This window comes from Eufriesea mexicana, unplaced genomic scaffold (genome assembly GCF_001483705.2).
Source record: "Eufriesea mexicana isolate 0111107269 unplaced genomic scaffold, ASM148370v2 scaffold6802, whole genome shotgun sequence".
Classification (NCBI taxonomy): domain Eukaryota; kingdom Metazoa; phylum Arthropoda; class Insecta; order Hymenoptera; family Apidae; genus Eufriesea; species Eufriesea mexicana.
This window is the reverse complement of record NW_016914697.1, coordinates 119,490-143,267: the sequence shown is the minus strand read 5'-3', so window position 1 is coordinate 143,267 and position 23,778 is coordinate 119,490. Positions and strand designations below refer to the sequence as shown.

The 23,778-nt window shown below is 44.1% G+C and overlaps 1 protein-coding gene across 1 annotated transcript in view; it reads right to left on the bottom strand.

Moving 5' to 3' along the window:
- tei (irregular chiasm C-roughest protein teiresias) overlaps positions 1 to 23,778 on the bottom strand; it is a 185,615-nt gene that overhangs the window by 75,418 nt on the left and 86,419 nt on the right. The window contains exon 6 of the mRNA XM_017907067.1: positions 17,831 to 18,103. Within this exon, the coding sequence (XP_017762556.1) occupies positions 17,831 to 18,103 (273 nt within the window). The remainder of the gene's footprint in view (positions 1 to 17,830; positions 18,104 to 23,778) is intronic.

Here is a 23,778-nt window from a genome sequence, read left to right as displayed (position 1 = left end):
CGCATTCTGACGTCACGCGTAGGTAAAGTTACGAACTGCGCATGCGTCACTTTCGCGCAACTGTTCCTGCGCAGTGGTCCATCATGGGTTTCGTATTACCGCGTATTTTCTTGAGTGTCATGAAGAAATTACAAGAAACGAACAGGTGCTTTCATCAATCCGACTGGAGATTACATACAGCCGAGAGAACAACTCGTCCGTTCCATGTGTAATTAATTTCGAGCTGCAGAGTTACGGGGAAACGACACAGGAATGGTGAGTCGATCATTTTATGATTAGTTTTGCGTTTTAATGCGTTGTACGATGAACGATTCGAAGCGACATGTGACGCCGGTTGTATTTTAGCATTTTCTTTTTGAGCAGAGCGATCTCGATTACGTATATTTACGTCTAGGTTAATATTTGATTTTAAATAGTAGAATAGTAAAATCGGTAAGAAAAAAGGTACAGAAATGTAAGATTAAAAAATTGTATTATACGCATCGTGTAACTGCGTAATAATTTTTTATTATTTATTAATCTTTTTCTGCGTCAATTTTACATTGCAGTTCTAGGAGTTTATGCATTTTCCAATTTTTTTATATAGTGCTAAAGCAGTTCTTTCATTTATGAGTAATTATATTATGGGTAGTCGATATTATTAATTAGTGGTTTCGGAATAAATGGTTTGGGTGTGGTCATACTTTGTGTGCATCTTAATATTTCGTGTACATGAAGTTGTAAACTGCGCATGCGCTAGTTTCCCGCACAGTGTGACGTCACGCGTAGATGAATTTGCGAACTGCTCATGCGCGACTTTCGCGCAACTGCTCCTGCGCAGACGTCCAACATGGCTTTCGTATTGCCGCGTATTTTCTCCAGCGTCATGAAGAAATTTCACGAGGCACGAATAGGCACTTTTATCAATCCGACTGGAGATGACATACAGCAGAGAGAACAAGGCGTCCGTTTCATGTGTAGTTAACTTCGAGATGCTTAGTTACGGTGAAACGACATACGAACGGTGAGTTGATTGTTTCATGATTTGTCTGGCGTTCTATGACGTCATACCATAAACGTTTCGAAAAGACACATGACGCCGGTGGTAGTTTAGCATTTTCTTCGCAAGCACAGCGATCTCGATTACGTATACTTGTGTCTAGATTATTATTTCATTTTAAATTGCGGACCTGGAAAATGGATAAAAGAGGGACAGAAATATCAGATTGAAAAATTTTATTATACGCATTATGAAATTACATAATAATTTTTTATTATTTATTAATCTCTGGCTAGTCGATTTTACAATGCAGTTCTAAGGGTTTATCCATTTTCCAGCTTTTTTTAAATACTGCTAAAGCAGTCCTTTCATCTATAAGCAATGGATATTGGTAATTAGTGGTTTCGGAATAAATAGTTTTGGGCGTAGTAATTTTTCACGTGCATCGTAATATTTCGTGTACATGAAGTTGTAAACTGCGCATGCGTTAGTTTCCCGCGCAGTGTGACGTCACGCGTAGATGAATTTGCGAACTGCTCATGCGCGACTATCGCGCAACTGATCCTGCGCAGACGTCCATCATGGCTTCCGTGTTACCGCGTATTTTCCCGAGTGTTGTGCAGAAATTTCAAAAGACGAATAGAAGTTTTCATCAATTCCGCTGGAGATAACATATAGCAGAGAGAACAAGGCGTCCGTTCCATGTGTAATTAATTTCGAGCTGCAGGGTTACGGGGAAACGACATACGAACGGTGAGTCGATCATTTTATGATTTATCTGGCGTTCTAATGCGTCGTACGATGAACGATTCGAAGAGACATGTGACGCCGGTTATACTTTAGCATTTTCTTCGCGAGCAAAGCGATCTCGATTGTGTATACTTATGTCTAGGTTAATATTTGATTTTAAATAGTAGAATAGTAAAATCGGTAAGAAAAAAGATACAGAAATGTGAGATTGAAAAATTTTATTATACGCATCATGAAACTGCGTAATAATTTTTTATTATTTATTAATCGTTTGTTGCGTCAATTTTACATTGCAGTTCTAGGAGTTTATACATTTTCCAATTTTTTTATATAGTGCTAAAGCAGTTCTTTCATTTATGAGTAATTATATTATAAGTAGTCGATATTATTAATTAGTGGTTTCGGAATAAATAGTTTTGGGTGTGGTCATACTTTGCGTGTATCCTAATATTTCGTGTAGACGAAGTTGTGAACTACGCATGCGCTAGTTGCGCGCGCATTCTGACGTCACGCGTAGATGAATTTACGAACTGCACATGCGCGACTATCGCGCAACTGTTCCTGCGCAGTTGTCCATCATGGCTCCCATATTACCGCGTATTTTCTCGAGTGTCATGAAGAAATTACAAGAAACGAATAGGTGTTTTCATCGATTCGACTGGAGATAATATATATTAGAGATAGCAAGGCGTTCGTTCCATGTGTAGTTAATTTGGAGCTGCATAGTTATTATGAAATGACATACGAACGGTGAGTTTATTGTTTTGATTTTTCTGGGGTTCTATCGCGTCATACAATGATTGATTCGAAACGACACGTAACGCCGGTTATACTCTAGCAGTTTCTTCGCAAGCACAGCTATCATGATTACGTATTTATATGTGCAGGTTATTATTTCATTTTAAATTGTATTGTATTAAATACAGAGTTGATATGTAAAAAATGTTTGAAATCAATTTTTTAATAATAAATCTTTCATTTAAATTGATTTGGAACTATTTTCTCTGCAGAAAACTTCAATTTTCTTGTATGAATCAAACTGGCTCGCTTCAGTAAAAATAGATATATAATCGACATCTATAAATTTAGTGTTAAAGGGACCGTGATAGGATGGACACTTCGAAAGCTGTTGAAACGTGATCGAAACAGTTATAGATAACGTCGTTTAGTAACAGTCTGTTGATAATGATTTTTATAACGCTCGCAATGGCAGCCTTTTTCGACATGGATAGCTTATTCAAAGGATTTTTAGTTCGCTGACATTTGGCTCGTTTATTATTTTACTTTCCACTTTTTCGTCCAATTTTGTCTCTTTTTTTCCTGTTGTAGTTGGTTTTCCGTTTCGCTGTTCTTTTTGTTTCTCTTTCGGAAAATGGAGCGACAGCTGCGGACATTATGACAGAATCTCGAAAGCTCGTCGTTGTCGAAAACAACTTTCGCGGAGTCGAAAACAAAATTGATCAGTCTGTGTGAAACGGGGATGGAAAGAAAGTTCTCGTTGCCGAGCAAACCGGTGGAACGAAAAGGAGTTAAGTGGAAAACGGAAAGGGGTTGAAGGGAGGGTAGTGCAACAAGAGTAAAAGACAGTTAATGCCCACTACATCTGTCAGCCCTCGAGACCGTATAGCGTTCCTATAGAAGTCACGCGACTCGGTGTACCGTGCAAATGTAGCTGTTCACCAGGGGGCAACGCGAAATTGAAATCTGTTTAGCAGATAATACTTCTTTCTTCCCGTCTGGCTAAAGGCAGAGCGGCTTAAACCGTGGACAAATTGATAAATGGTCGATGTTTCTAAAAGACTGCGTCGTACAGAGGAGAAATCTTTTCTCGAATGACTAATTCCTAGAAAATCTTTCGCGGTGTTTCTATCCTAAATGTATCGCAACGGCGCAATTTCTGAACGAAAATACCTCGTGTGCCTCTGATGTAATATTCGAACGGCAAGCATTTGGGAAATATTTTAATATATATGAAAATCATCATCCGGTTAAAAGTTACGAAGAAGCGAAAGTTGATATTGGCCCGTGTAACTCGGTATTCGAACGAATCGCGAGTTAATTTAACTACACTACGGGGGTCTCGATCATCTCGGGTAGCGAAATTTTTCGTTTCACCAAGCTCTCGTTCAAAGTTGCTCAGCCCGGTGACTGGAAATCAATCGAACGTCACGCGATCAACGCGAGAGAACGTTTCCATCGTCTTTTTCTGCCTTTTTTAAATATCCTTGCTGAGCGAAAAACGTGGGAAGAACGAAGGATAGGCAGAGGAACGGAGAACGGGATGGGGGCGGCTGAAAGAGAGACAGACGTGACAGGAATGACAAAAAAGGTAATCTCGGCTGACAGAAATCCAGTCACAGGGGAGATCGAAGACGCGACAGAGAGTCATTGACTCCGAAAACTCCCTATATTCTCTCGCGTCATCCCCTTGGGCAACTGGATGATCATATCCGGCCTTCCGTGAGTATCTTTCACGAATTTTTGCCTTCTAACCGGTAGTGTAGCCCGATTAACAACTATATAATTCGCTTTAACAGCACTTCGTGACTCGATTATCGTCCAAGTTCAAGCTTGCTTCGTATTTTCCTTTTTCCTCCTCTTTTCTTTCCCGTGGCCACGACGAGTAGCCAGGGGATGAAAATGGCGAAACCTCTTATGGCTCACCGGAGTGCAATCGCGTAAAAACAAAACGCGATAGGAATCCTAACGAAAGTTGCAAGTCGAGTTAAAAATATATTTGTTTTCAATTTTCCGCACGTATTTGCGTTCTCGTTCGAGCAGCCACGAGTTATTATTGCACAGCTTGTTAAAAAGGATAGCTGTTTGTTCTTTCCCCCATTTCACCCTGTTGCGGTGTTTTTTCGCTTCGCGAAGGATCTGAACCGATAACTTCTTCCGTTTCGATTCACTTCCCGCAGCTGGATCGAACGATTGCTAACTTTCGAGTAACGAACCGGCAGATTAAAATAGTTCTCATTCGCATTCGGTGGATTTATGAAAGTTGGACATCTGAAAATTCGTGTGCCGGATGGTTGCAGTTGTTGGGTAGTTATTCTTTTTGGCATGCTCGCGTACCCGTTGATTTTCGGTTAATCAACGTGCGATGAAATATTTGGTTAAACCGAGGAGTATATCGCAGAAAACTTAGTTCTTGCCGAGCGGATAGATTTTATTTCGAAATTTCATTATGTAGGTTGAATAAAATTGTTATCCAAATTTCTATTAGATCCTGCAACTTGTTAGATAATTTTGCTTACAGCAGAGAGTTATAATTCACGTTGTACCGGTTTATGGTTTATCTCTGAGGAAAGACGAACCCATTTCTCTCTGCATTCTACAATATTTCCTTTCACATTCTATTTCTCCTCCGTATTCTAGTCATGCATGTATTACGTTGATATATTCGTAGCAGGAGATACATAAAACATACTGATATTACATTTTGTAAGCAGAACGTGTAATTTCTGCCATAATACTTCCAGTTGAAGTTAAACAGGCTTTCAAAGGGAACGCCATAACTTCTTTCCAGACTTGCAGACAGAGACACTGCGAACGCGAATATCGCTTGTAAAAACAGCACAACAAGAAGTAATTGCAACAATGATGAGATGAAATTTCTCCTCGTACCATCGACCAGTTTATCCTGCATACTTTCCCAAATTTCATTCAGCCGACAAATTTAACCAATTTCCTCGAAATTTCGCGACAAAGTAATGGGCACTCGTCTAAATATATTCGCGGAAACTCCAAACGACGAATTTAACGTTACTACCCTTAACCTCTTGCCTTACGATTTAAATTCCTACGGCGCGTGCCATAATCAACAACAAAGTCGGTCACACGGTTCCAGAATAACGCGTAACTAAGACACAAAGACATGGACGAAAACTAACCACGAGTCTGACTAATTAAAACAATCATTAAACATTGTGGAGGCACGTCTAAATTACTAGGTTCCTCGACAAAATAAATGCGCAGGTATCCTCTCTGAGCCCAACGAAAACCTTCAAACTGATTCCTCTACTATTCTCCACGGACCACTCTATTACCTATTCTAAATTTTTCTTTAAATAGTGAAAAAGTTATAAGGAAGTAAAATAAACGTTACTAACCGCACTCTCGTCCGAGAATCGTTGAAATTCCAATAGCACGTGGTACAGTGAACAGCAGAGTCACACGTCGAACCATTTCGTACTAACGTGGCGAAGAATAACACGTAACTGAGACAGAAAGACCGACGAAACCTAACCACGAGCTTGACTCATGTTGTTTACGTTGAGCATTAGCTTCAAATCACGCCTCTCACCCATAATACCGAAGGGATGACGTAGATGAGATGGATATGACTCTGTCGAACATCGGCTTCCATTGTGCAGTCACTTCTTCCAAACTCTTTTTGGGGAAAAGCGCTTTGCCATCCAGAGGGGATGAAATTGGGACGCACTGTGAAGGAAAACTCGACAGCCAACGCGACTTACTTATTACTCTGTACTAAGGACCCAAAATGATTTGATCCCTAGCTGGTTGCTGACGAGGTCGGATGCGCCCCCACAATACCCACGTTTGTCTCGATTTTCTTATCACGAGGCTCACACGACATCGTAAGCGAAATGTTTAATATCCTATCCAATTTTCAATCGAGGTGGAATCGAGAGGGAGTCACTTTCAAGATATCTAACAAGTACTATGCCAGGTCGAGAGTCAACAGACCCCGCGTAATTCTCGAGCGTGGACGTGGATGCAGGATGGACCGACTATTGCCATTACGACGGGCAATTGATCCTCGTGGTCGAACGTTTTTACATTGTCTAACGCGACACTGACAGAGTCGAGTCGTTCATCATCGAATCGCGACGAAGGGATACGCGGCCGCATACGTGTAACGCGGCCCGAAGAAAACTTCCATCGACGGCCACTCAATCTTGTTTTTTTACAGCACCACGCCGCCTGGCGGGAAGTGGAGTTTTTCCGACGGTTCATCGAAACCTTCCCAACGACCAGAGAGATCTCGACAGACCCGACAAAGCTGCAGGCGACAGATATATTTGCAATTGCAGGGGAGCTTCTACGACACGCGAGGATTTCCAAACGTAATCATAGTCGCCAAAGGAAACGCAGCAACCTTGCGAAGTAAAACTTCCAACAATGGCACTGATCATCCCCAATCAATTGGACCAGAGTTATCGCTCGACTACAGAAGTTAGGGTAGTTTCGAATTTCCATAGGGATCGTATTTACGTAAATATCCACAGCGACGAATTTTATAAACTTATCATAATTTTTACATCCCCTATGATTCGGGGTAATCGCGACATAAGCGAGGAGGTATAAAAGAGAACCGTGATAATTAATTGGAAAGTCAGTAAAATGGAAAAATGAAACGAAAAAGAGGTATGAGAAATGTACGAAAATATACGGAAGCACGGTGAAGTAAAATCAGTAACAGCACGAAAAAGGGGGTCATATTTGCAAAACAGCGAAATAAAATATATAATACATATCGACAGCCCGGCTCTGTATGCGGACGATTGTTCGTTGGTGCTGGTGGAAAGGGAATACGGTGAGAGAAAAAGCGAGTCCCCAGGTAGTGGAGTGTGTGCTCGTGTTTTTCAGAACCAGTCCCGTTAGAAGGCAATTTTTATAGAGAACGAGGGAATTTTACAGTAACGTCCGTGAGAACGAACATTCTGACTGTGGAGTCCATCTCGTTTTAACACAGTTGCTATCCGTTCTAAACGAAGGACCAATGGGCAGTACGATTTTTAAATGGATAGAATTGGAACGCGTAGGTAAAATGACAAAATAATAAAATAGAATAGTGACGAAAAAGTTTAAACAGTTAGCAATCGTTATATCTAAAGCACGAAGAACTTCCATTAAATCGAAATTCTCGCATATATGAAGAATAAATAATAATTCGATAATACTGCAGTTGATTATAACTTTAATAATAAATTTCCCCAGGTAAACCAATGTATAACGCAAACAATTAAATTTCAATAAATCGCAGTTAATAACTCGACAAGGAAGGAGTTTACACTGTACTAATAATACTCTCGTTAATATAATTTTCAAGTATTCGTTAGTTCGTATTATCGACGGTAGGTGGAATCGCAGTGCTCTGGTCGCTAACCTATTTCTCGCAAAGGTTGCTATACCGTAAACATTTCGCTATTGAACCATTTCCAAACCTAATTTAATAGCTTACACGTATACTCGTGATTTTGAGATTAGGTTTATCGTTAAATTAAGGAATATGTATCAATGATCTTACTGTATCTGTCGACAGATGTTCGTAGATGGTTATTGTTTTTCCACGTATTTCCATGTGTGTCCAGTCGTGTGTCCGCGCGGTTAAGGTTGGTCACTAGTGTGTTACCGCATGTGTCCCGCGTGTGTTTAACCATGGATCACTATCACTGCATGTGTACGCGTGTGTTTAACCATGAATTACCGCATGTGTTCACGTATGTACTTGCATGATTTCGCGTGATTGCCCGTTCGTTACCGCATGTGTTCGCGAGGTTATGCGCACGCTTCCACGAAGTGACGACTAACGTGTCTGCGCATGCGTCTACGGGTTCACGCAGCCCTGCGCATTGATACATCATACTCGCCGCGTTCGCTAATTTCAATGTAGATTTTATGATCTTCCGTGTACTATTCTTTTATATATTTATGCGAGTGGACCACTGTACGATTTTTAATTTAATAACATGTTTTTTCACATCCAAAGGTATAGATATTGTTGTGCGTAATGAATGAATTATTTTTTAATTTACTCTCGAATTTCCGTGTGCGTCTGTTTGTGCGTGTGCATGATTTCATGGGCGTTTTCACATACGATCCCGGTTAAATTTCCAATTATACGCGTTTGAATTCTTGTATAATTGTTTGTGCGTACATACATAACTACGCGTGATTGCGTCACAGAGATATCATTCATTCGATAAATTAATTGCTTTTTAATAAATATTGTCATTAAATTAATTCCCGAATCAATTAAATGGAAGCATATTTATCTCGTGAAATGTCGCGATGATCGCATACTAAAGAAACTGTGATCGCTTAATTTTAATAGCGCGCTGCATCATTTTTCAAAGTTGCAAGTGCTTTTACGTTATTAGGAAGGAAATTTTCTCCATTCATCTCGCCGGGTGGCGAGTATCGGTTTCATCTCGACGACAATTGCGTGGTATTTTCTCTCTGGCATGCATTCGGCGTGTTATAAGTGCAATCGTTCGCAGAAACACCGTAAGGAAACTTGCTACAACAATCGATGAGAAGCCCGAGATTGCCGCGGGGAAAATTGTTCAGAGGCTTCGTGACGGTTTCAACGGAATATGTGGCGGGCGTGTACGCGAAGGCGGAATTCCATCAGCAACCACCGGAATCGCGACACTTCCATCGTGTCACCTTTACGCGTCCAATTATAACGCCATAGGAAGCAGTCTAGCCGCTGACAATTAGCAGATGCGTAAATTAAATATTGGCATATGATTTCGCGTATTCCTGCAGCATACAATACGCAATTTTACATTTTATATTTCCCTCCGACGTTATTCCTTGACCGACTCGCGAAATACTCTACGATAAGGTTAAGAGCAATATTAAGACTGCGATATCGAATAATTTTGGAGCATCGTTTCAAATAATTCTGCGTGTACATTTCCCTGTCTTTCCTCCTCGGAAGTAGCAATTAAATTGCCAAAGGTATAATAAATCATTCCCAAGTCGTACCACGAGTAGTCGACTAAAATTAGAAATTCTCCAGTTGCGCGAGCGAACCGGGGAATCATTCTGAAACCATAATCGATCATAGTCCCGCGATTAAACATTGGCAAAGAAAAAGATTGGAAATTTGATTAGCCCCTAAATTTCCTCACAGATCGCCAATAGAAACGGCTTCATTTTATTTCACCATCGAAGTATCTCCGAGACTTATTCCCTCTTCATCAGCGAATTTTCCTGCGGAAACGAGCTGCGGCGCTGCCTCTGATTTCCATTCAACGGGCCATAACTCCGAATCGACGAATAAAGAGTAACAGAAGAAACTCGCGGAGACGAAGGAGCCGGCGGATTCAGCTTCCTTTAATCGCATCGCGCGCGAGCGGCAACCGCGAAACAGGCCACAAAAGGAGGCTGGTTAATTTCCGCGCGGCGGGGAAAAACGGGATGGCGAGCAACTGAAACTTCGACTCGTTGAAAAATTTACAACCCGCCGTGAGCTATTGCCGTCGACGAGACGAGAGAGGAGTGCGAGGACCTTTTCACGGGAGAACCGCTTCCTTTCCCTCTTCCTTTCCCTCTTCCTTTCCCTCTTCCTTCCTGTGCTTTGATCCCGTAATCAGCCCTTTGTTCCTACCCACTCTGATACGTTTCCCTTGTAAATGACTCGCTGATTCGACCGTTCCTTTTATTAACCACGCAAATACGAAATCGCGCTATCGCTTCCATCTTGACTACGCTTTACCCAGGGATGGTTGCGAAACGGGGTGGTTCGGTGGAACGTAGCACGAGCTGCTTACGTTCGACGCTTATTACGAGGAAAATTTCGTCGAGGGACCTCCGGGAACGGGTGCTCGGTTAATTAGAAATTCGACTCGACGTGTCCGATGGGTTTTCCAGCGACAATTAAGGTTCGAATGGCCGATTATTCTTTGATGAGAAAATGCGATGGTGGTCGATATCAAGGAGCAACAATTTTAGATAAGTATCCGGCCCTGCTGGAAAGTGTTTGAGCAATTTAAATTTAGATTCGAACCACGAGATACCGGCAGACATTATTACATGGAGGACACCGAGGTAGGAAGCTCGGCGAATAGTCTCCCCGCTGCCTCGGGATTGTTACGCAAGAAAAGGGAAGAAAATTGTTGGCGTGTTAATTTAGTTTGGACGAGTAGAGCGTGTTTGCGACGGTAGTTTCATTCTAAAGAAGTCGTAGGAAGATACGTCTCGTTCCTTCTAAGTGGAATCAAGATCGAATTGACAAAGGAAAAAGGAAGCTGCAGAGTAGTTGTCGTTCCTGGGAGAGAAAAACGTAACAGAGGGAAAAATATATTAAATATTTCCGAATTTCTTATCGCAGCTTGGTTTGTTTCAAAATTTTCGAAAATTATCTCTCCTTTGAGAGGATAAACGACACGATAACGGCAGATAAAACACGCGGGTGGAATTATGAATAACGTCGATAGAAATCGCAAGGTATACAGGCGAATTCGAACGAAGGGGGCGCGTTATCCGCGACCAGTGTTTGTGTTTCAGCGGTAACCTGGCGGGATCCAGGTGAAGCAAGATAATCCTCGGTAAAAGCCACTTACGGAGCAGTGTATGGTACTTTAACTTGTTATTATACAAGTTCTCGTGGCGGCGCTTAAATAAGCTTGCGGCCCGGTGAAAAGGAGACGAAAAACGGGGCACGCCTTAGCTCGGCGCAGCGTGAACATTTAACGAACGCTTAACGAGCCGTACGAAGCCGAAGAAATAACCTCGGTTGTCGAGCTAAGCAATCTAGTTATCGTCTCTTCCTCTCGCGAGAACCTGCCAAGATGAATGAGATTCGTGGATGAGATTCTGGCTGAAAGAATCTCGATCCGTGTATACATTTCTTCCTTTCCGGCTTTTAATTTCTTCGCTAAAAATTTATCGGCCAAGTTTTCATCCGAGTCCTCGAGGATCCAGGAATTTTTCGTTCCTTCGAGAGAAATAGGAACGAGGAAATGGTATACATTGAGCGGCGTGTTTAGTTACAAATTGAGAGTACATTTTTAAATAGTGACTCCTTTCGAAAATTCCTCCTCGCGGTATGTTAATTTGCATTATCATAATAATTTCACGAAGTATTTTCGTGTTTCAGGAGCTCTGCCTGGGAACTTGAATTCGAAGAGGAAATCGACGTTTCCTGAAAGAAGAGGATGAAATGTTTTCGATTAAATGCAGTCCGTCAATTTCGCTTCATTTTCACGAGGTACGTATAGAAACGTAGTTAGAAAGGAAATACCGAGTCTATGAATATTTGCGAACGAAGATGTAAATTAATCTTCTCGAATTAATCTTCGATTATACCTGCGGATTCTTCGGTTTATCAATCACGATAAATATTGATTAATGGAATTTTACGAATTTACCCAAGTTTCCGAGTGAACGTCGAAATTTCACGCGAATATTTTATGAACAAAAACACGTAGCAACGCGTGGAAGGGAAATCAATTGTAGCAAATTAGGTTGAAAATATGTAACACGAAATAATAGAGTTCCGCTCGGCGAAACGGACGAGAAACGTCACCCAGTTTAACTAATTTGAGTGGCCGTAGAAAGTTAACATAAACACTGATAATTTTAGACGAAAGCGTTACAATAGCAAGACTGGCCAATTTCGACCAGGGAAAATAAACGTGTCACGAAGCCATCGGCATGATGTATTATTCTAACGAATACCTAATTTCTAACAGAATCTTCCTGAAATATTTCCTACTCGTTTCAACAACAAGAATTTCGTCTAAAAATCAATTTTCCAATTTCTATCGATACGAAAATCGCATTATTCCACTTGTTTGTTCCATTATTTCTGGACTTCGTTACCGAAGGTGTTCCCGAATGCGCAGTTAATTAAAATTCCTACGAAATTTCGAGGAAGAAAATTGCTCGGTATATCACGTCGAATAAAATCTCAAGTTCCGGCGATACCAGGTGTTTTGGAAAACAGAATCCTTTTCGAGTTTCATTTCACGGTACGAAACGAGCGTTCGTAAATCAGCAAATGTCTAACTTGATTTAATCAACGACGGGTTACTAATTTTCCTCGAATTACCCGTGAAAAGCGTTCAACTGCAAATTTCCCGAGAACCTTAATTAACAACAGGTTGTTTAATCTTTCGTGACGAAACCGTTTCGTTACCATTCCCCTCTCGCTCTCTACCTCCCTCTCCCTCTGTCTCTCTTCACCTTTCCGTTTCATCAGTTCTCTCTCTGGCCCCTTTTCACCTTTTTCTTTCTTTTAAAAAGATTTTAATACCGAAACTCTTGCCCGCCTAATGATAAACGACTACAGCCGCGTGAAACTGCGAAAGTGTGTCTAGCTCGGGCAGCAGTTCGCAATTTCGCGGGGAAATTATCGCGAACGTGTCGTAGAGTTCCGCGGGGCCAACTAGCGTAAGAACCGCGAGCATAATGTAGTTTTATTGCGGCCACAATTCGGTCCAACGCGAAACTTTTCCTTGTTCCTTCGACTTCTTCCTACAGCCACCGGAATATTTCGCAAGCGTTCCTTCTGCGACCGTTTAACGGAACGATCCGAGTAAAATTCCCAACGACCATCCTTCCCCTTGATTGACAGAATTTTCCCGAGGTTACGAATTTTCCAAAAACACGCTCCGTATTTTCTCCAATCTTTTTTCTTCTCCCTCTTTCTTTCCTCTCCTCTTTTATTTCGTTGACCGAACGGAAGGAAAACGCGATTTTCCATGGTCGAATAACCCGGGAAAAGTCAAGAACCGCGAGCTTTCGAGAAATATGTCGAACACCAACGAGAAATATTGACTTCGATATTTGTGGAAGCGAATCTCGGGATCCAAGTGCATGTTATCCGAGGCATATTCGTGGCACGCTTCGTTTCTCGTGCGTGGCTCTATAAAACACGAAAAAGGAAAGAAAGAAAAAGGGAAGAAAAAATTGGAAAATTGGAGAAATCGAAGGGATGAAGAAATATCCTATAAATCACTGGTCATTTATCCAACCGGACGAATCCCTGGCGCGCTACGTTTATTTCCCACGAATTTTTAATAACGGCCTACTATTTAGAGGGTTTAATAAAGAGCGTTTAAGCAAGGAGCGTAGAGCTGCAAGCAGCAGGACGGAATAAGCGAGAAACCGTGTCGGAAGTCGCGACTAGCCACTCACAGAAATTGGAATTCAACATTTTATAAAACCAGCAAATGGTTCGTTATACCTCGTCCATAATTTCGCGATAACGTTCGGCGTATTTCCAAGAACGTAACGGAAGCACTTGGACGTTTCTGTGCAGAATCGATAATTTGCAGAAGGAATTAAAATTCGTCCGGTTCGGTTATTTTTTCCTTTTTTCATTCTCTTTTTTTCCATTGGCAACAAGGAGAGAACGGATGAAAAAGGAGGTAGAGAAATGGAGACAATTCGCGATGGGATGATTTCCGTGGCGTCCCCTTGTTCAATCCAGGGAAACGATTTTAAAATCCCGAGGATACCGTTCGACTGGCTGAGCCCCTTACACGCACGAGTTGCCTGAGCTGCAATCAATAAGAAGTCGAGATTGCTTCAGCGATTGCCTCGGGCTGGATAGCAAGCAAAGGCTTCCACAGGCCGTAGAATGAGAAGAGGCCAGCGATTGCGGCTTCCAGGGAAGAATCTGCATTTATCATCGGCGTGTAAGCAACGTGGACAGAAATACTGCGCGGAATGCGCTCTGTGACGGTTATTAAAGACATTCGATCGGCACGAAAGCTGCGGCGGAATTTATATGACAAATTTGCCCGCGGAATAGTCGCGGTCGAAATTTTTCCATTTAAATTTCCGAATTTTTAAATCCCTGAATTTCCACGTTTCGCCCCGCGAGCGTAGAAAATGTGCAATTTTTTCCCTATCTTTAGATTTCAACGAATTTGGAATATTCGGTTTGGCAGAATATCGGAAATATCGTCACCGAATTTTCTGCTCTTTCAAACGCTGTCCAAACAACTTATCGACGTTTAAAATCCGTGTCACTGACAATTTCGAAAAATTTTATCACGTCTTCGCTCTACCGTACCGAAATCCCACGGTTATACCGAGGTTAAACGAGGAATTATTCCGGCAGCTATAGGAACCCTTGCGCGGCGCATCAAAATTATTCGGTTACTCTTTAAAGTATCCCGTTAATTGCGTAATACAAGAGCAGAATCTATGAGAAGATATTTGGTTAGAGATATCCATTACCAAAAGCTGCCAGTTTCAACCCTCTCTCGTCGAGCCGCGGCTCAAAGCTTCGGTACACAAACTTATAATAGTCAATTCCATTAGCGTCCGATTTAGTTTCGAATCAGATTCTAATACCTCGGCAAGCTTGCGCTGCTTTTCCACCTCTTTCCCACCCATTTCCCACCTCTTACCCGCCTCGTTCCCGCCACCCCATTTCCACTTCTCGCGGGCTTCGCGTCGTTTTCATTCGCGGCTTCCCAGCTACCCAGCGACAAGCAGTCGCGAGGAACACTCTTATTAAGGTCGGATTATCGCGCTCTTCGAGCCCGCCACCCCTGAATTCGTGCGTTTGCGTTACTGCTCCTGCTCCTGTTATATCGTCGAATTTACGGGGGTGAGGAAGAAGCCGCTGCTTTATTTTACACACGTTTCGTTTACGGTGGTCGTAAAGGTTACACGTTCGAGGCAAGGTGTAAATTAAATCAGGGAAATTCCAAGAAGACCACGGTGCAGCCAAATAAACGACGTTTCAGCAATGGCGGATATTAATTCTCGTTTCAGACTCTACTGCGATACTTCGTTTTACAACCTGCCTTTGTAGCACGGTCGTTCGTCTACGGTCACATCGGAATTAACGCTCAACTTCTTACACATTCGTCCGAACCGACGACAAACTTGCGCCATCGTAAATCTTATCGTTCGCGATAATGATAACCGAGGGTTGGTACCGATAGGGAAGCAAGAAAAATACATCTCCACGAATTCTCTGCCCACGCCAGGTGCGTAAGAGGGTAAAACCCGAGACGTTTGCTGTATTGCGAAACACGAGGCAGCAACGTAACGCGAATAAGCCGGAATCCTACGACGAAGTTAGGACCGTGAAACTATCGCGCGTTTCTCGATTTCCAGCGCGTACACGAGAGATCTAGTTTCCCGGCCCACCCTGAAACAGGTCAGGATCGTTCCGGCAGGACCCTGTGCGTACGAAGCAGCCTTTACGACGCACCAATTCCCATTCCGCGTCATAAACTTGTTTTCCGCACCCTCGCCAGGGGAAAACGGGTCTCGGCGTCTACACGTGTGCGTCCCTCGCGCGTTTCTACACAGACACGCGTGTTTCCAAGATCAAACAGAAGTCCCACGGCGACGAAGACCCTGCTGTTACCCTTGACTCGACTTTTCCTTTCCCTCCGTCCTCGTGTCGATCCTCCGGGAAGTCGAATGTCCCTCCCCCTCGGAGAAGATACTGCGGCGAAATGTGGCCATTCGCGTGGAAACGGTCTGGACGTTGATCTTTGGATTTATTCCGAATTTTTACTCCCTTCAACACGGTTATCCGCGATCGGACATTTTTCCTTTTATGTCAAACTTCGATTCGTCGATCGTCGAATTACATGGAATCGTTTTAGTCAAAGGCAGTCGGGTTAGGTATTTTCTACTTCGGATTTGGAACGAAGTTGCTCGAGCCCTCGATTACGTTACTCCTGATGTTATTCGAAGGCAGAGATTTTCGGGGCTGTTTAAAATGGCGTGTTACGCGATCTCCGGATTAAAGCCTCTGGGAACTGGCCAAATCCTCGATTACATTATCCCTCGATCAAGGATTTCAGCCATTACCACGTACAACGCGAATTAGATTTATACGGCATCCTATAGTCACCGTCGCGTAAAGTTAGCGACAGGACAGCGGTAGAAACAAGGTAATTCCATTTGACGGCCATCAACGTTGACGATCCGTCGTTGCACGTTCAATTTCGTTCACCGCCCCATTTCTGGGGCCCATTTCAGTACACCGACGCGCGCGTTTACCTCGCTTTAATTAATTTTTCTCCCAGGGACGTCCCGGCCGGACGCCGGTGTTCAACGATACGAGCGCGTCGATAGATTTCGAGAAAAAGCTGTTTCTATCCTCCGGCTGAAAATTCGCACAATGCCCCGGTGTAATGATGCGTTCGCGGAACAACGGACTCGTCGCACATTGTGCACCGAAGAAAAGCCAGCGTTTTCGCCGGTGTTACGCGTGATACGCCGCGGAAGGGGGCCAGGGGGTGGAAGAAAAGGCCCGCGGTAGCATCGTGAAAGACGCTAACAACGTTACAGGGATAGAAACAAAAAGAGAATGGAAGGGAAAAAGAGAAAAGGAGGGAAAAACGCGCGGCGGAAAATTCTAATTCTCCGTTCCCGCTTTTCCCACTCGGGTTACGTGTACCGCTGCTCTAAAATACGCGAGAGATATGTAACGGTGGCGCGTATGCGAAAAAAGCTTAATGAATATGGACAATTTAGACGAGACCACCGACTAATGGCTATTTACACGGCGAGATTAAAAAAGAGAGAGAGAGAGAAAAGTCCGAGTTACGTGGCGACGGAGAGAACGCGGGTGGATTTTCGGGGAAATAGGTAAACGATTATTTCGAGCGACAGCAGTCGGACGAAAGAAAATGGCGGACGGGGAGGTAATCGTGGAAATTGGCGAACGCAGTCTGGCGGGGATCAAACGTAATTTATCTAAAGTGCGTTCATAAGTCTTGCAATTAGGTGGTCGTCGAAGGGAGCACGCGAGCAATTATTGGAGAAAATTGGATAATTCCTTTGAAGCGGTACGAAAGAGGGTTAGCCTCGTGATAGTGACTAATGACGATAAGCTTTGAATTAGCCGCTCTCTCGGTAAATTAACCCTCACCACCCTTTTCGCATTGATTATCGACGCTTCGAGTTATTCAAGATTGCCCGATATCGCTGTCACTTAACTTTGACTTAAAGAATTGCATCGATAACCCAGTGTCGCATGACAGTGCAGATCGACTCGATAATTCGGTAGAAGAAAACCAGAATATCGTACGACGAATATTTAGAGCAAGCGTTTTATATTTACTGAAATAAAATTAGATAAATCGCGTTATCTATTAATCAGGGACCAATTTCATTGGTGGGAAACAATTATAGATAGTCGGGACATTAAAAACGGATCATCCTTGGATAAATGAATCATCGCGCCAAGATATTTCCAGTTAACGGGCTAATTGTTTGATTGAATAAACGTGTAACGATTCGCGCAAGTAGTAGAGACCCGCCGCTAGTCAGCCAAGTGACTGAAACTCGCGTTCGACCAGACGACGGTTCGATCTCTCGAATTTCAACGGAAACTACGAAAAGACAGACTGAACTTACCGGTGACTTTGATGTGATAGGGCAACTGTGCGCGCCAGGTGTCCTGCATTTTCCTGTCAGGTGCGACGCATCGATACTCGCCAGCTTCCTGGTAAACGACTCGACTGAGAGCCAGCGGACCGGGACCACCGACTGGATCCATTCCAGGACCGTGTCCCCAGCAACCACCGTCGCACTCCAGAGTCACAGCGCCCCCGATCTGAACTTCCATCTTCCGTGAATCGGTAGCCTCGCCGTTCAACGCTTCCGCTTCTGTTCCCATATCTGGACCATCTGAACGGTGATTTAAATGGTGAACGTTGGCCACCAGAGTCGAATAAAGGCAGCGGAAACACATAGAAAGAAGATGGAAAGGCATAAAGATTTATTTCGTAACTTTGCCAACACGTAGGATAATCTTTCGAACGCTTTCAACCACTTCCAGCACGCATTTCTTCCTACCGATTACCTACGATGATAATTCGAAATACCGTAGGCCGAAATTTATCGGTAACTTGTCCAGAATGCTTCGTTTCAAAAAATTCGCTTTCCCGTGAAGCCGAATCGCGCTTAGCCCGTGTCACGAGAGAGACGGTGGAGATTTCAATATTACCAATGGTCCCAGCGTATCGCGAGTGCAGGATTCTCGGGCACGCGACGCACATCAGTATCCGGGGGTATCTTAAAGCGATCCTGAAATCCGATCGGTCGTTGTCATCGATAACAACGATGTGGCCGCGCATCAGGAATCGCACGCACGTACCGGGGATAAAGTTCAAGGTGGAAATGGCATGGCCACGTGCGGTGCGGTCTAGAAGAAAATCTTTTCCCTGGGAGGACTCGGGGTTAGGGAGTAGAGAAGAACGGACACGGTGACGTCCGCATCGGTGTACCTTTCCTTTTCCAATTCCACCTACGGAATTATACGTCCGCGATCGTTTGCTCTCGAGCTAACGCTATGTCCACAATTACGAGGGGGAAAGGGTGTCGAGGGGTTGGTGATGTCGTGGCCGGGCTATCTCTTGCCGGAGAGGAGAATTAGAGCGTCGGTAGATAGGGTGGAATCCTAAAGAGAGCAGTCCTTTGAGTTAGCAAGCTGATCCTCTGGCTCATCCTATAACAAAACAAAGGGATCAAAGTGGTGGATGCGACGATAGGAGGCTTTTACACCCTCCCTCGAGCCCCGGTCGGCTCGCTGGCTATACCTCGTTTGTCTTGTAGTTTGTTCGGAATTTTACAGCAAACACAGTCGTGACGCTATAACAAACAGCGGGTACACTGACTGGGCTGCAGGGGGTGGGATCGAGGGGAAGAGTTTCCACTTTTCCTTCGTTAGCCCTGTGAAAGCGCGCGCGCGCGCGCATCCCCCTCACGGCTGGTACAGGGACGCTCTTTTTTCTAATGGCGATTCTCGTTACCTGCGAATTTCATCTATCGCTGGAAATTCCGACTGACGCGCGCGCGCTTTGATCCCTGATGCGGGCAATTCTGTCGCGTTTCACCGCATCGATGGGATCCATGCGTCATGATCCCATGCGCGCTCAACCGATCCGTCGTCCATCGTGCAGAAATATAAAAATACTCCAGCGACACGTATCGGACAATACCAAACGGGACGTTCCGAGGTATTTCCGAGTGTCGATACAATCGGACTTTTATATAAATTCCGCTCTAGAATTGTACGTGCATCATTCCTCCGATGGAGACAATTGGTCGAGGGTAGCGTTAGAAGTTTCCACAGCCAGAGTGTCTTTAATATCTGTATTTGACAACCGACCAACAACTGCTCTCCTCTCCAAACCGTACAACTTTGGCTTAATTGTTCATTAATCTGCCGGGAGCTTAAGTACTTTGGATGTCGATTGTTCCAAGCCCGATTGCTTTTGACTCGGCGTAATACCGTTTGACGACTGCTCGCTAACTGATCGGCCAACCAAACTACTAACTAACCACTAACTTTAGATAGCATCCCGTTCCTCTTCTACTGACCCGTGCCTTTTTCGCAAACCGCAACCGACAGCGGACGGCAACTCTGACAACGATACGAGATTTCAACGTTAAAATGCGAAGGAAAAATTCAAAGCAGCGGAAAATTCGAAATAGTGGTCTGGCGTGAAAAATTTAACGACGCGTTTTACATTTTTCAAACGACGTTACAGCGTCTATCCAGCAATTTTTCATCCCGAGTAGAGTCACGCTGAAAATCAATTTCGAAACGACACTCGACGTGTCTTTCATAACGATGGCTCTTTCAAAGAACTTTCCCTCTCTGCTACCCCTCTGAACCTGCGCTATCTATGTGACTGCGCGAAATTGGTGTGCACCGTTTAAAACCCTCCTAGACGTTATCCGCGGATAAGTAATCCGGCCAGGAGATTCGAACAGGACGCCATGGCGCTGTAATCGATAATTCCTTACGGGGGTTGGTTGGTTTATAGGTGCTCTCGAGCCATCTAAATTGCGTAGAGATTAGGTGCTCGGAAACCCGTATCCAGGATCCCGTCGGTCGGCGGTGCAAACGGAAGTTGGAGCTGAAGAGGCGGAAAGGGGTGTGCAGAGGTGGTGGAAAAGGAGGAAACTCGAAGGTTCGAGGGTGATCGCGGCACCCTTGCCCCTCTGTTCCACTGGTTATAATGGCAAGATGGAAGGACCTAGGGGGCCAGGACTGGGTAGGAAATTTGCAAATTTTCGCGACAGGGCACGGATAATTTCCGGTTGGCTCGGTGGTTTCCGTACTTGACAAATGACTGTGGTTTCCGGTTATCGGCTGCGACAACGACCACCCCCTTTGCATTCCGAATTAGAGGGAATGTCTGCCTGCCTCTGGGACGGGCGACACTCTTTTCGATGCCAGACCCACGATTAGCGAGCCTTTTTGCTTACCTAGGAGCTAGGTCGGGCTTCGTTCTACAGAATCTTCGTCTCACGTACGGATGAGATGTTTCCTGGTCCAGGTGCTTGTTGTTTTATGGATGGTATGATAAAAAGAGTCCTCTCCCAGTGTTTTAAATATTCCAGTTTCTTCCTTTGCGAGTTTCTTTCTTCCGAGTTAATTCCTCCGCCATTCTTCGTGTTTTATTTTTTTAATGCAAGATTCGCTGGGAAATTCTACACTTTCCTCTCGGTTTTTCTTCGACCATATGATTTTTCACGGAACAATTGTTATATGTCCACACGAGTGCGGATAATGGGGCCGAAGTGTCTAATGTTCGTCGTGTTTCGATGCAGTACTCCGAGAGGGAAAGATTTTCCTTGACAAACGAAAGATCCAGTTTCCCGAATTCTATTAACTTAATCGAGATATCCGTCCCGACAAATACGCGTCTAGGTTCGTAAGCGACAAGAGACGGAAACGTTTATCTGGTGTGATCGGAAGGGGAGCGAAATCGTGGTATAAAATGGTAAATTATCTCTTCGGAGGAAGCAATACGTGGAGCGGGAAATGGATATTCCGTGGAAATTTGAAAGTAATTTTGAATCACGTTTACCGCGGACATTTAATAACATAAATCTACGCCGATGACGCAAACATATCGCATTTCGAAGACTCGCTGGATCGTTTCGATGAACGAAACTCCCGGTTCAATCGCCCTCATAACTCAAACAGCCGTGCAACGCGGCCCACGATTTCCATTAATTTCTAATATTACTGTACCCTTTATCGGCTCGTACAGCTGCTCTACTTATTCTATTTTTAACCTTTTCATTGTTATAGAGCGGAATGGTAGTTTCATAGTCGCTCAATAAATCCATTCGCCGGCCATGAGCACCGATCAATTTTACCGTTTATTTAGCGCGACTTTTAGCGTCTTTACTTAATCCGATATCGTAGCAATTGGCGATGTAACGAATATTACAAAAATTAATAATTCTACCACTTGGTAACTCCATTTCTGAACTCTCCCTTTCTGGTATAACTCGAAACGAAAGAGGCTACCAGCGTTCGAAAGACTACCTAGTTTCCGTGTGATAATCAGGGTCGAAATTTTCGTTCCTCGAAGTAACTTCTTAAATAGTTTCGTGACGTATCACTAAAACTTCGTTTCGAATTTCTTCCCGTTAATCTCCAACATCCCCGGTGTCATTAACATATCCTTTCCCGTCCAAAAGGCAACTCGATACGGCGAAACTCGCAGAAAATTATTGCAATGTGCGCTACGAAAATTCCAACCCCGATTCCGACACTCCTGATCGAGGAATAAATATATATCCTGAGGAATAAATTACCATGGAGCGGTGAAAATACTCACTGCGTACATTGAGATAATAACCGATGCTGGTGAATATGTCGAGCATGTGCCTGGTATAACATTTGTACCAGCCGCTCTCGGCGCGGCTGATTTTTGTGAAGTTCAGCCATCCGTCGTCGCTCTGCTCGACGGGCGGTGGTCCATTGTCTGAAACACAAACGGAGAGGCTGCACGGTACAGGAATTAACTCGCTGGAAACATCGCGTCGTCCGACCGAGTCGGCGGCGATTCTACGCGCGTGCTCCTCGCGCGGAACCTCGCCGACTGTCGATTAACCGGCGTCGCCGGAATTGCGCGGTCGACGCTGGCGTCGCGCCAACGCGGCCCGCGTTATTGTCCTTCGAAAAATCTGCTCGCGGGATTACGCGCCGAGTGGTTGAAACGCGTAGGAGGGGTTGCTATTCGGGGGTTAAGTCGCAGGGAACAGGTAACCCCGTGTAATTTCGGCGCTTGCTACCGGAGTCGCGGTCAATGGGAAACTTTGCGTAATTTCGGTGCCTTGAACGGAAGTCGTGGTCAATGGGGAACTTGACGTAATTCCGGTAACGCGGCTGGTGATCGCGGCGATGAAGAAAGGTCGCGTGAATTATGACGAATGAATAACCCGATGAGATTTTGGTTCTCGCGATACAGGTCGGCGATGAAGAAAGGTCGCGTGAATTATGACGAATGAATAACCCGATGAGATTTTGGTTCTCGAGATACAGGTTGTGGTAGACGAGTTACGACGTTGACAGGGTTGGCAACGAATAGGTACCTTTTCTTTGTTCGGTTGAGAGAGAAACGTAAATTTTGGAGATTAACCACTTGCGCTAGAAAGACGTGTCACGCACGTCGAGATGCTTTTGTTCCAAAATCGACAGCGACGTGTACACCACGTCGATAGGCATTTATCGCAGAAATAAAAATGACGTGGACTACACGTGGGCTAACAAGAGAACAGATCGTTCATTTCTCGAGCTATAGTTCGAGAATGCACGACGTCGCATAGTTTCATCGATATCTTGGAAATATTTCAGAATCGATACTGTCTCGTAGGCGACACTGTGACACCTATAGAGATGTTGATAATTAAAAACGAGTAGAAATTGCAAGAATACGGAAACGGTGTTCCATCCAAGTGCACGATAAGAGGATGCTTGATCTAAATTTTTCATAGCATTTCCGCGATTCAGAGTACGACGCAATTTCGGACTACTTCTTTCGTGTCATCCATTGCTCCATTCGTACAGCTGAAATCAATTCGAGCGAATCAGTCTCTGTATAATATACCTCGTTACGTAACATTATCGCGTTTCATAGGCGATAAATCAAATTTAAAATTAGAAGACACAAGTCGCGGAGGATGGAAATTAATCGGGATCCCGATAAATCAAACGACCGGGCAATTTCATCCATCAATAATCCCAATTAAAACGAACAGCCGCGATAAATCTCTCGGCGTTACAAGCCTTTCGTGCAGCCGGAACTTGAAACCCCGCGATCGTATCGATCGTATTTTCGTTAATCAAATTAGCGCACGCGAGCCGGCCATCTTCTTTCCTTCCGTCGGGCACGAAAATACGTAAGGGCAAACAAAGGCGAGCCGAGAGTATCTACTCGCGGCTTGACTTACCCGAGGAGGACGCGGAATCCGGCGGCGGGAAAGAAGTGAAAAAAGCGGGAGAAAAAGAAGAGGAAGAAGGAAAAAGAAGAAAAGGAAGTGGAAGAAAGCGGGAA